The 13560-nt window shown below is 28.7% G+C and overlaps 1 protein-coding gene across 1 annotated transcript; it reads left to right on the top strand.

The window, feature by feature from the left end:
* Positions 1-5098: 5098 nt before the first annotated feature.
* On the top strand, positions 5099-9031 carry LOC124822745 (double-stranded RNA-binding protein 2-like). Its single transcript, XM_047294788.2, has 4 exons — positions 5099-5301; positions 6358-6605; positions 7246-7465; positions 7624-9031. The coding sequence occupies exons 2-4, from the start codon at positions 6360-6362 to the stop codon at positions 8748-8750; spliced, it is 1593 nt and encodes a 530-aa protein (XP_047150744.2). The 5' UTR covers positions 5099-5301; positions 6358-6359; the 3' UTR covers positions 8751-9031.
* The last annotated feature ends 4529 nt before the right edge of the window (positions 9032-13560 follow it).

Genomic DNA, 13560 nt, shown 5'->3' with positions numbered 1-13560 from the left:
TACTTTATTTGATTACAATTTTTTCATACTTTATTTTAACTTTTCAATGACATTTACACTTTGTTCATTTGAATGTATTTGAAGGAGAGTGATTGAATGAATTTGAGAGGATTTGAAGGTAAATTTTTTTGTGTTTATTTGAGTGGATTTGGAAATAAATTTTTTTATTCTGTCACATCAATCAAATATTACACTAATTCTCATAAACTTTACTTTCAAATCCACTCTTACTTTCAAATCCACTCAAATAAACAACAAAAAATTTACCTTCAAATCCTCTCAAATCCATTCAATCACTTTCCTCCAAATCCATTCAAGTGAACAAAACCTTAATTTTACACGGTTTCTAATTGCAAATTGTGTATATGGTAAATTTGTTGATTCTCGTAAAAATTATCTTGGATATTTCTTCCTACACCCCTACAATTCTAACTGCCCATAGTATTAAAAAGTTCATGTTTTAGAAAACTCTTTCTGAAATATAGAATATTCTAAAAAAAAAAAATCATTCCGAAAGATATCTTGAGTTTTAAAAGTTTTTTCTGAAAAAATTATTTTGGAACATATTTTGTAACATCCCAAAAATATAGCTATAAACTATACTTAGGGGTCTTCACATTTATAATAAAAAAAAACAGTTATAGGAAAATAAAATTTTAACTTACAATTATCTTAAAATAAGCATAAATTAAAATTTTAAAAAAACCTATACTGATACAACCCAAAAGGGCAAACAGATCGGTCATACAAGAAGTGTATTAACCGAACGGTCCTATACTAAATACCAAAACAAAGTCAAGACCGAACGGTCTTACTCTTAGTGGAGACCAACCTCTTCTGCCAGCGCATGTTCCAGATAAGCTTCTGCACTTTTTGCTCACATCCACAGGGTAATCATTGCAATAACAAGGACGACCGAACGAGAATACATGACAAGACAGGAAAATAAGGGTAAACTAGTGTAATTTAATTGACTATGTTAACATACAATTCAGATACCCACATAATACAATTATTCATATACAAAAATCATAAAATCGACCACTTTACACTGATTGTCCGGACTAGTATGAATATGAGTTATGGCCGTTCGTGCACTCGTGGGTGGTAACCTGGAAAACCATCAGTATTACTGCAACATGGAAAAATCCTTGAGCTTGCCACACGAGGTTAACCCGTTATACCTCACCTTAGTTCAAGGTAATACATACCGCCCAGGCTAGGGTCTCCTGCTATTCTCACCACATGCATCACCATTCTCTACTTGAGACTTAGTGACCATTAGAATTTCAGGATGAACGCCAATACTAAGCTTTCCCTATTCATACTTTTACCACAATACAACCAATCACTAAGACATTCCTCCTTAGAATTCTCTTTTAGATCCATAATATAATTTTCACATCATACTTTCTCATCCCATCACAATTATCATATCATAACTTAATACCATCACACTTTCACATTAGAGTAGAATTATGATCACTCCTCATCCATCACATCTTTAAATAACTTCAAACCGAACATTAAAACAACATCACCATGGAGCATAACTGACTTGGAAAATATCAACAATTATTATAAACAAAACCTGACTGAATGAGATATTGTTTCCTTATGGTGAACATGACCGAACGGTCATGTAAAGAGTGAAACTCACGCATGAGCTGAACGCTATTAGTTTGATCTGAGTACTATTGAATTAGACCGAACACTTATTTATTAATGCCGACCACTAGTAGATCATACCAAACACTATTATTTTAGACTAATCACTATAGGCTTAGGCCGAACACTGAGGGCTTATGCCGAACGTTATAACCAGGCTAAAAACTTTAGTTGAACCTAATACTTATTGTGAGAGAACATTTTCTCATGATTCAAAGACTATAACCTAACTGTATTTACTAGACAAAATCCAAAGAATTGAATGAATACTATAGAACATCTATAATTGGACATAAACAAATATTAAAGCTTATAATCAAAATCTAAGAGCTTAGACCGAATACTACGAGCTTAGACCGAACAATATTAGTTTCAATTTCAATTACATAATTTGGTAATATGAATATACCGAGTGCTTAGTGCATCACCAAGCACTACTGAGACTGAGTGCTAGCATCTAACCGAGCACTACCAAAACAGTTCAAGACCGAGTGGTCAATAACAGTTATAGTCTATGATAGACCGAACGTCGTTTACAAACAAAAGCTATGTTTAGACCGAATGCTGCAATAAATTGAAAATCACACTAAACCGAACGGTCATTAACTAAGAATCCACAATAGCAGAATTCAGTTAAGACCTAGCACTAGAGAGAAACTGAACGGTCAATTAAAGACCTTCAACAAACTACCTAATTCTGCAGAATAACTACAGAATTAAGATCGACACCAAACCCCACCAATTTCACTCGACCACTGCTCCATAATCATTCAGATATACAATCATCATAAACACAACATCAATTAATCCATACCAACAGTACCGAACACCCAATTCATCCAATTTTACATTCATACAACTTTATACCAATCAATTTCATACACATGCATATTTATCAAACAACATCTTCATATATCAAAACCAAGTAATTAAATTATCTAGCTTCCCTTACCTATTAGACTGAACCGAACAGCTCTACCTCTTTAGAAATTTACTCCTAATACCAGAAGACCTCAGGAACCTAGTCCAAAAATTTGCGGTAACAGACCAACCCAAAATACCAGAAAAGTGATTAGAAATAAGAAGTTGATGAACACATGCAACCAGAAATGTGGCTTGCATGTGTCAGAAAGTTTCAAAATCCTACAAGAACCCCAAAGAATGAGACTTACCCGTTCTAAAGGAAACATTGATCGGTGAAAATTGAAGTTCTTGACACTCGGATAGCTTTCGTACAATTTAATTGTAAACCAGATGAAGTGAAATGAGAGATTTTTAGAGAGAAGAAAAAAGATTTTAGAGAGAAGGGGGAGAAAAGAAAAGAGAAGAAGTTTTAGATGGAAAGAGTGGTGTCAGAAAATGGCAAGAGGTTTTAAAAATTTAATTTAAATACTACCACCGAAGCCACTTGTCCACTCGAGAAACATACACTTGCCTTCTCCCTTCCACATGTCATTTTTCCACATATCATTTTCAGGTTTTGACATATTTCATATGTTTACCAAATTCTATTCTAAAAATCATGTTTTGAAATTTTTATTTGAAAAAATTATTTCGGAAATTTCGAAAAGTTTGTTCCGAAAAACTTTCCAAATATATAATTCGGAAATAACTTCTGAGAAGGCAAAAGGACATTTCGAATGTGTGAGGGGGTGTGCGAAGAAATTGCGGAGATTCATGAAGGGAATTTTTCTGTTGAACTATATACTTATTAAACTTACTTATTAATGCAATGTTAGTATAAAGAGTTACATTGATCAAGTAACGCTTTATATATGACTTTTAAACTAAAATTAAATGGCGCGTTTACTAGTAGTTTAAATAAAAGAAATTCATCTAATTTCAAAGTATTATATAATTAATTGACTTGTGTAATAATTATTGTTGGAAGACAACTTATCATGATTTTTAGTTACTTGAAAACGTGAATAAACTCTTAAAACTAATTACCAGCAAATTTAATTTTCAATGACATGAAAGATTAAGATTGATTAACCATGTAACTAAAATTGTATATTTGATTAACCCATGTTACTATTGTCATGGTAATTGTTTTTTAATATTGTTAACTACGTTGTCTTTTTAATATTTTTTTTTAAATAAGAGATATTAGTTCGTTTTCTCTAAAAGCAATTATGTTGGTTCCTCTTATCATCATGATACCATGGCTCCAATGTGATAGATGATGCATGATACCTTGGCCAAATTCTCAAACATGTTCTCCAATGTGATAATACTTATGTTTCTTCATTTTTTAAATATATATTTCTTATGAGTTTCTAGCATAAAAAAACAAATTGAAATATTATAAATATGTATTGGTAAATCAAATTTAAAACCTCAGTTGTTACAAATTTAGCACCTTGATATATGTAAAAGGGCGAAAAGTAACAATTATTATGTTTTATGACACTGGATTGGTAAATTTTTCGGTTAGAGTTAAAATTAAGGCCCTGTTCTTTTGAGTGGATTTGAGAGGATGGATTTGAGGGGATTTGAGAGGATTTGAAGATAATTTTTTTTGTCGTTTATTTGAGTGAATTTGAAGGTAAATGAGAGTGAATTTGGAAATAATTTTTTTTAATTTGTCATGTCAATACAATTCTATACTAATTCTCACAAAATTTATTTTCAAATTCACTCTCATTTACCTCCAAATTCACTCAAATAAACGACAAAAAAAATTATCTTCAAATCCTCTCAAATCCCCTCAAATCCATCCTCTCAAATCCACTCAAAAGAACATGGCCAAGAGTCATCGTACATGACACACTTTATATGTATAAAGGTAAAATAATTATATAGGTAAAAAATATATATTAAATAAATGTAAAAAATTTAACTACGTCAAAGAAAATATTTTCTTAAAATTAATTATTTACTGTATGTGTTAAAAGTCAAAATTTTTATTTTCGTGGTTTAAATATCTAGTTAAATTAGAAAAAGTTATTTATAAAAGATATTTTATTGTTAAAGTAAAGATTAAGTCATTTAAATAATTAACACTTATTAAATATATTTATTTATCTTTTTTTATTTTAAGTTTATATTTATAAATTTTGGAATAAATTTTAAATTAATAATAATTTAATTATTGATAAATCTAATTTAAATAATATTCGTGATAATTGAAAACATTTTCAAACTGTTAATAGACCAATAACTATGCATGTAAACAATCACCGAAGGCCTACAAAGTAATATTTTTTTAAGAATTAAGATGTTAGGATATTTATTATGAAGAATTCTAGAATTGAGAGACAAGTTCATGTTATATTTTTATAAACAACACAAGTACATTTATTTTTATTTAGTACTATTTATTTATAAAATAATATAGATATGAACTTCAACCTTTTGTGAAGTAGGACACAGTTATGATAATGAATGAGCCATAAATATAGATTGCTTGCGTGGTTTTGCTTCCCTAAGCAGAAAATAAACATCCTTGTTGTGTTGTGCCGGTAATAAATCTTACTTTACTGTTACTTTATCATTCTGCCTATTCCTTCACTTTCTCCTAGTTTTTCTCTAACCAAACACTCAAGAGATTTAGAGGCTCTCTGATACTTTTAGTTGTGCTTCATTTTGTGGTTCCTCACACTCAGATCTTTTCACAGTACTCTTCAAAAGGTTTGATTTTTCTTACTTTGTTGCTGTTCTTTTGATTTTATCAATGCAATTTCTGAGTTGTATTCTTATAAACGGGTTTGATCGTGCTGAATATTGGTTCATTGGGTTGTTTCATAGATGTTGAGTGAACATAGACTAATGGGTCTGTTTCATTCTTTCACTGTTTAGTTACTTACTATTGGGGGTTTCGAGTGTTTCTTTTCTGTGCTGCAATTTTACATTTTCATTTATTTGGAACGAGATTTTGTAAAATGTTGATTCTGCTTTTGTCGGTGTAAATTGCTCCCGAAAAACTTTTGTCCCAATGTACAGAAAACATGTCGAATTACTGTGTTGTTAGTATTTTCGAATTTATGTAGAAACAGTTAGTGCTGCTTATTTTGTTGTTTGATTAGGTTTATCTTTACTATCAGTTCATGAGTCTTGTTATAAACATTGCTCCTTTTTTTTTGGTTTATGGAACTAATCCTTAGATTGCCTATGTGAGGGTGTGTTACATGTAGAGTACTGGCAACCCATTCTCTGATACACTCTTTCTAATACACTTTCTGTCATTGGTTAAAATTTATTGAAACCTAAAATGTGAAGCAAGACTCTATGTTTTTGTGATTTTCAGTAAGTTTCAACCAGTAGTCAAGAGTGTATTTAAAAGAGTATGTTACACATATGTTGCTAACATTTCTCTTGACTCATATGAATACTAAGTGTGGGGGTTGTTGTTACGTAGATGAAGAATATATTCATATTGATCTTTGGTTTAATGGTAGACAATTTAAGAGAAATTGAGACGTTACAGTTGTGGTATGACTACCCTTTTTAAACTATGGAAAGTTGAAGAAAGTCTCTGTTTTTTTCCGGCTTTAGAGAGTGAAGATTCTAGCATAGGATGTTTGACTGATATGAGTCTTTGTTGTTGAACAAAAGAGAGAGCATTAGTGATATTATGATGTGACCAGATAAATGTTTGCTAGAATAATACAAGTTTTCTTTTTCCTTCCCTCCTTCACCTCAAATTATAAAAAAATAAATTCGTTTTTAATTTTTATTTGTGCGCAGACATGTACAAGAATCGGCTGCAAGAGTTGGCTCAAAGAAGCTGTTTTAATTTGCCAGCCTATTCATGCATTCGCGAAGGACCAGATCATGCTCCTCGTTTTAAAGCTACTGTAAACTTTAATGGAGAGACCTTTGAAAGTCCTACTTTCTGCTCTACTCTTAGACAGGCAGAACATGCAGCAGCTGAGGTAGCTCTTAACACTCTTGCAAAAAGAGGTCCCTCTAGAGCTTTGGCTGCAAGAGTTCTGGTGAGCAAATGAAATTTCTTAAGAATCTTCTTTCTGGGTTTTCTTTCTTTCTTTAGAGCTGTAATCACTCTTCCATTCACAGTTTGTAGTTTGATGTATAAGGATTTTGATATTGAATACTGGAATTGGAAAAGTCTTTCTTCTTATGAAAATATTCAATATTGTACTAGTATAGTAAAATAAGAGCAGAAATCTATCTTAAAAGTATTTAGTGTATCAGAAATACAGAAATCATTTTAACACCCACTTTCTAGGTAACCAGAAACATTTTAATAAGATTATTTAAAGCTGAATTTTCATGTTTAGCTTTCTCTGTATTACTGGTTTAAATGTCAACTTATAATATAAGTCATTTCAGGGCAAAATATACATTTACAAATAGATATTTAATTTTGTAGTCTCTTTTTTATCTTCTTTTAGAGGGTTGCATTTCCCCAAAATATGTTGAGTCTGGTTGATTCATTAATTACATTTAACGTTTTTTGCAACCAAATAGTATATAGAATAGACAAATAGAAGAATTTTGGATTATAGTAAGAACAGAAACATACCACAAATGTTAGGAATTAAAGAATTATAGAATGTCATTGTTGATCTAAGATTTTTTCTAAATATAGATTTTTCATTTGGATATTGACAGGATGAAACAGGAGTATACAAGAATTTACTCCAAGAAACTGCTCATAGAGCTGGACTGAACCTTCCTGTTTATACTACAATTCGAACTGGACCAGGTCATGGTCCTAACTTCTCTTGTACAGTTGAGATTGCAGGAAAGCATTTTACAGGAGATCCAGCTAGGACAAAGAAACAGGCTCAAAAAAATGCTGCCATGGCTGCTTGGGCTGCATTGAAAAAATGTGAGCATTTTGATTCTTCAATCATATCTCTGTGTGTCTGCATATTAGCTGTCTGAATATGACTTTTTTTCACCGTACCTTTCTTTCTCCTTTTTTCACATTTTTCTGTCTTTCCTTCCCACATTTAACTGATTGTTATTGTTCTAAATTTCTTCAAGTGTCAGAGCATAGTTTATCATCTTCATTTTCACCGGAGTCTAGAGGCAATGACGAACAAGATCAAGTCATCATAGCTCGCATCCTTGCAAATGGTTCAGAGAATTTTTCCAAAGGTGATAATCAACTTGGACGGCAAAAATTCGCTACAACCTCTTTGGTATCTACTCATCCTGCTACAGACATGTACACTACTCAATGCCAGCATTGTGTAATCTCTAGTTTCTCGCCAGAGGTGGCTCTATATCAGATTTGGCAGCAAGAACAAATTTTGCAGCAACAAAATCGTCTGTTGGCACTAACCTTTCAGCCAATTATTCCATCTACTCAACATATTTATCCATTAATGCAGTCCATGTTCCAGCCAGACCACTGTCTTTATTTCCCCAGCGAGTTGGGATCAGTTCCTGTAGGACCAAAATTTTCAATGGCTACATCAAGCCCTTCATTTTGTTTTTCAAACCAAATTGCTCCAGAACTAAATGCAGGCAGGTCAACACTAACCATCAGAGAGATACAAGAAGAAAAAACAGAAGATCCTCCAGTTTGTACCCTTAGCAATGAAACCGGTCTCTTACCACCAGGTTCAGTTGATGAGAGTAAGAAGCATGATAGTTCTGGAAGCAGAAGTAGAACTACTGAGCAGGGAGAACAGTGTGAGAAATCTGAATGGGATTCTCATTGGAGCATGGGATCTGTACACAGACCACCTAATTCTGAGCTCCAAAACCCATCAAGGATTGGTTCATCTGTTCTCAGATCACGTTCACAAGCAAGCTACAACAGAAGTTTTAGACCACCAGCTCCTTCATCATCTTCCATTGTGCGAACCATATGCCCTACTTCATCTGTTGGTTCAAGACCACAACATGCTGCATCAAGGTTGAGAACAGGCATCCCACTAAGTCCAGGCACATCTACTCCTGAAAGATTTGGCATGATGAGAACACCTACTCCTCTATTTAGGGCACCAGCTGTGAGAATCAGATCCGTGGTTCCAGTCTGTTCAGCTCCTCCAAGGAGAACCATGGCAGAAGAGGTGTCCAAGAGCAAGGAAAAAGAAGATCTAAAACCTGAAGACAAAGAGGTATCAAGAACTAGCTCTGAGCTTGGCCATCTTAGAATATGAGTGAGTATAAATACTAGAAGATAAGTATGGTAGTTCTTTCCAAATATCATGACCTTTACAGTCATTTACAGGAAAGAATAGGCATCTCCTTTTGGTAATTTTATGTCAGGTAATAAATTGAAATACAAAATTATATATATAAATATGTCATTAGAATTTGTTGAGTGTATTAACACTATTAAGAAGGCTGGGCTACTGAGTTTGCCATCCCTCTACGATAAGAAAATGAACTAGAAAACCTGTATGAGGGAGAAATTAATATATTATATATACATATTGTATGAATAACTATTAAGTTAAATAGATTATGTACCATTGGGCAAAGTATTTGTGTATTATCATCTAATTACAAAGTATCATTACAGGTAGATAATTGTACTATAGAGAGACATATATATCTTGAGTGTGGGATTAGATATTTATAGATGAATCTTATATCATATTAAGAAATAAGTTTTGAACTTAACTCTATAAATTTGGATTGTAAGATGAAGTTTGAATTTATTTTTTCTTATTTCTAGTTAATGTGAGATCTCTGACACTTATACTTGTGCTAATGAGAGATCTGGCTGGATTCAGATCCTCTTCAGTCATTTTTCTCTCCTTGGAAGTGAATCATCTAATGGTCTAAAACAACTATATTACTAATAAAATCTCATGAAATGATCAGGCTTACACATTTTCTTTTCTTTGTTGCAAGAACTTCTAACTAGAATTGACAATACTTTACCCAGCTGAACTTATTGCAAGAGAAAAATTATAAAAAGCTCAAGACACACTTTGCCAACTATACTAAAAAAAATGTCAAATTTCACTTTGGGTTTGTTGGCAAAGTTCCGTATAAGTTTTTATAATTTTTATCTCGCAATGAGTTAAGTTTCAACTCTAATTACAAGCTCTTGCAACAAGAAAAAGAAAAAGAAAAGTGCATTTTTGAATCATATCTTGTCCAGTTTTTGTTGGCAATAGTATAATTATTTCATACCTTTAGATGATTCAAATATACAGGATTTGGTACATTGAAGTATAACAAGGTTGGAAAACTTTGGAATGTTTTTTTTACTTGTATTATTCTATTGTTTCTGAGTTTGCATTTCTTGGGATGGGTATTTTGGATCATATGCATTTCTTGTATTATCACGTTACGTAAGTGCTGTTAGTAATATTACATTTTTTTTAAAATTTTCAAAAGAAAAAAAGTGTTTATCATGTTAAAACGAGTATTAGTGAGTGAGGGTTAGAATTTTTTTTTTTAAATATGGGATAAATTAGACTTAATTCATTAAATCTTTCCTTGAATTCAAGTTAGATTGACTTACCATTACAGATATTAATGTATGAAAGTTACACAGATTAATACTTTAATTTTTAATTATTATCTATTTTTAATAAATATATAAAATAAATTAAAACAAAAAAAAATTAAATGAGTCAATCTACTTACTAACTCATCAATGAGCATGATTATAATGCTCTTGGTTCATAAAAAAAAAATGAAGCCGATTGAATTGACTCTGTTTATCAGCATAATTGATTTATTTTTACATTCTTAACAGTAATTTATAATTATTTTAATTTGAATTTGTATTGTCAAGATAAATAAGAAAGTAAATAAAAAATTATTTTCATAAAAAGTAGTCATTAAGTAAACATTTTTTATAATTCTATTGTATATAATTTTTTTATTATGAAAATGTAACAACCTAAAATATAATATAAATACTATAAAAGAGTTATTATAATTTTTAATAAAATAAATTAGTCAAGAAGTGAAAAGATAAAATTATTTACCATCCTCTCAACTTTATAAAAAAAAATTTATATACAAAAGAAACTTTATATACAAAGTGACAATCAAAACTATATATAAGATACTAGTCTAAAAGATAATTAAGTAATCTCTTGCTCTCTCTCACAAAGAAACAAGGAGAGAAACATTAAACAAAAATTCCTTATACTTTGATATTGATTTTTCTATTAATTTTACCAAAGTAACTGAAACTCTCTTTTCAGTGATATCAGTGAATCCACTGAAGTCGTGTTGTTTTCCAATATATAATAAATTGAAGTATTTAAATAATTTTGCTGGCATGGTCAACTAAGTCTCCTTCACAATGTTTTGTTTTGTTTTTTTTTATATTGATAATGAGTGACTCCTAAAACATTCTTATATCTCAGACTAATAATAATCATCTTTTAATCGATTTATTATTTTGTGCTTTGAGTAATTTCAACTAACAACACATTATATGTTGACACATTTGTACAAAAAAAAAATCATTGAACAAAATCTCAAATAATATTTGGATACTGAGTTTAAGAAAATATAATTATAGAAATTCAAAGATAAAATAATAATTAAAATTTATTAATAAAAAAATAGTGAGAATTTATATATATTATAATAACAATTATAAAGAGAAATTCTCTTTATTAATAATTATAAATTAAAATGTGAAAATAGGTGAAAATTAAAGAAAGACGAAGGAAGAAAAATCCATATCAAATTTCAAATTCTTCTTTTAACACAGTAAAATAACTACAATGATAACAAACAAAAAAATCCGACATATGATTACCTCGAATTTACCATCATAAAAATTCCTTTTTGTAAAAATATCTCATTGGAGAAAATTATGTAATGATCTTAAAATTAAGTATTATATCTTATATAAGATACTTAATATTAATAGTAGATTATTTTGTTTTAATAATTAAAATAAACGGTAATTACAAAAATTAAAATCCTAACAAAATTTGAAAATGTTTTTTTTATTTATAAAATCTTATAATTGAAGTAAAAGTTTTAAAATATAAAAAAATATCGAAGTATTACTTGCTTTGAAACTTGTCTAAAATATTGTTCATTATAGAAATTAGAGTTCTGATTTTATTTTTAAAAAGCGTGTCAAAAAAATATTTAAACTATCATATACTTTAATTCTTAAATTATAATATTTTAATAATTAAAATAAACTGTAAATTACAAAAATTAAAATCGTAATAAAAATTTAAAATGTTTTTTTTTATAAAATCTTATAATTGGAATAAAAGTTTTAAAATATAATGATTTGACATGCAATGAAATTAGGAACTTACATTGAAGTTTATTTTGTTTGGTTCCAAACAAATAAAAGATGTATGAGTAAAATTAAATAATTTTATTAGAGCATAAATTTAAGAATTTTGGTAAGGAAGTAAAGAATTTTGTTGAAGTAAAATGAGCGAATTTTGAGAGGTTTGCGTATGAAGAATTGAAACTCTTATTTATAACAATGATAAAATAATATAAAAAAAATATCTACATAAATTTAAAACAAAAATTGAGATAATTGTAATATTATTTTATTTGTAAATATTATTGTAGGTTAAGGATATATTAAGACTTGTTTTGTCCTTCATGTCACATTTGGTATTTTAACATTTTTTTTTTCAATATTAAATATACTTCAATATTTCGATATACAAGTCAATATTTAGTTAAAATAAAGTTTAATAAATATAATAAATTTAAAAGTATTGAATATTTTATCTGTATATTATATGTATATTATATTTATAGATATTTTAATGATTTTTTTGATCTTAATGATAATATAATAATAATTTGATTACTTTTTAATCTTGTTTAACATAATTTTATATTTAATTGCAAATTTATCTTTATTTGCAATCTCGACCAGAAAACTTGGAGCCGATTTAAATGAAGTTTAAACACCGATCGATTTAATTATAGTTTCCTATATATATCATATGTAAAGGAAAAAAAACTATTAACTTTTATTCTTTTTTTCATAAGCAACCATACTTACAGAGAGAAATAATACATCTTAACATTCAATTTATACTTAATTAGGAATTGCTTATTTAACACAATACTAAATAATCCTCCGTTGCTATAAGACGAGGAAATTTAAAAGGTATAAATACAAAAACATAATAATACAAAATACACTTAAAATAGTTCATTTTAAAAAGTTACATTTTATTTTATTTTTAAATTAGAATTTATATTTATTTATTTTTATAGTTTATAAATGTCATCAACAATATTTTCTCCATAGGTTATATTATAATAATTTAAAATACGCGTTTTGTCATATAAAAGACTCATTACTTCACGTGTTATATATTGAGAAAAGTGTATTACATTACTTATATAAAATACAACAACGTATATTAATTTAAAGACAAAAACAGTATTTTACAAAATAACTAGAGAAACAAACGTATTAGAGATCATATAAATCGAATTTATAATATATAAATAAATAAAAACTTTATTTTATTAAAGTTTTATGTTAGTTAAAAATTAAACAATTTTATAAGCGATTTTTGTATAAAGTTAAGTTAGATATAGAATCGTAGAAAATATTTATTTGTATTTTATGTCATACAGGTAAAAGAAAAGTCAGAGGAATATATAATCTCTAACTATAACTATTTTTAACGATAACTTCTAATAAAGTTTATTAGTAAACCTTATTTGTTAAGTATATTAAACTTTGATTATGGTTTTGTCGATTATAAAATTTATTTCGAGATAAGACAAAGAAAGTAGGTAATTTTTTTATTACCAATTTAAGATTTTATTTTACATCCAATCGATTAGATTAGTAACTTTAGCGTCAAAATATTTTAACAGATATAAAACTATTTAACCTTAAAAAATAGTATAATTTTGTTTATTTTGAAAAAGAAGAAAAATGTTAAAACAAGATTTAAAACAAGAAATGAATTATTTCTTAAAACAATAAGATAATGATATTTTAGTAAAATTATTTTGATAATATTTTAACATCATTTACAT

Source organism: Vigna umbellata, chromosome 5, assembly GCF_029865625.1.
Source record: "Vigna umbellata cultivar VRB3 chromosome 5, Vumbellata_1.0, whole genome shotgun sequence".
NCBI classification, from domain to species: domain Eukaryota; kingdom Viridiplantae; phylum Streptophyta; class Magnoliopsida; order Fabales; family Fabaceae; genus Vigna; species Vigna umbellata.
The sequence above is the reverse complement of the archived record's forward strand: the minus strand, read 5'-3'. Positions and strand labels throughout refer to the sequence as shown.

Coding starts and splice junctions, on each gene's coding strand:
- LOC124822745 (XM_047294788.2), top strand. CDS start 6,360: ATGTACAAGAATCGGCTGCAAGAGTTGGCTCAAAGAAGCTGTTTTAAT. Junction 6,606..7,245: donor CTTTGGCTGCAAGAGTTCTG/GTGAGCAAATGA, acceptor GGATATTGACAG/GATGAAACAGGAGTATACAA. Junction 7,466..7,623: donor TTGGGCTGCATTGAAAAAAT/GTGAGCATTTTG, acceptor AATTTCTTCAAG/TGTCAGAGCATAGTTTATCA.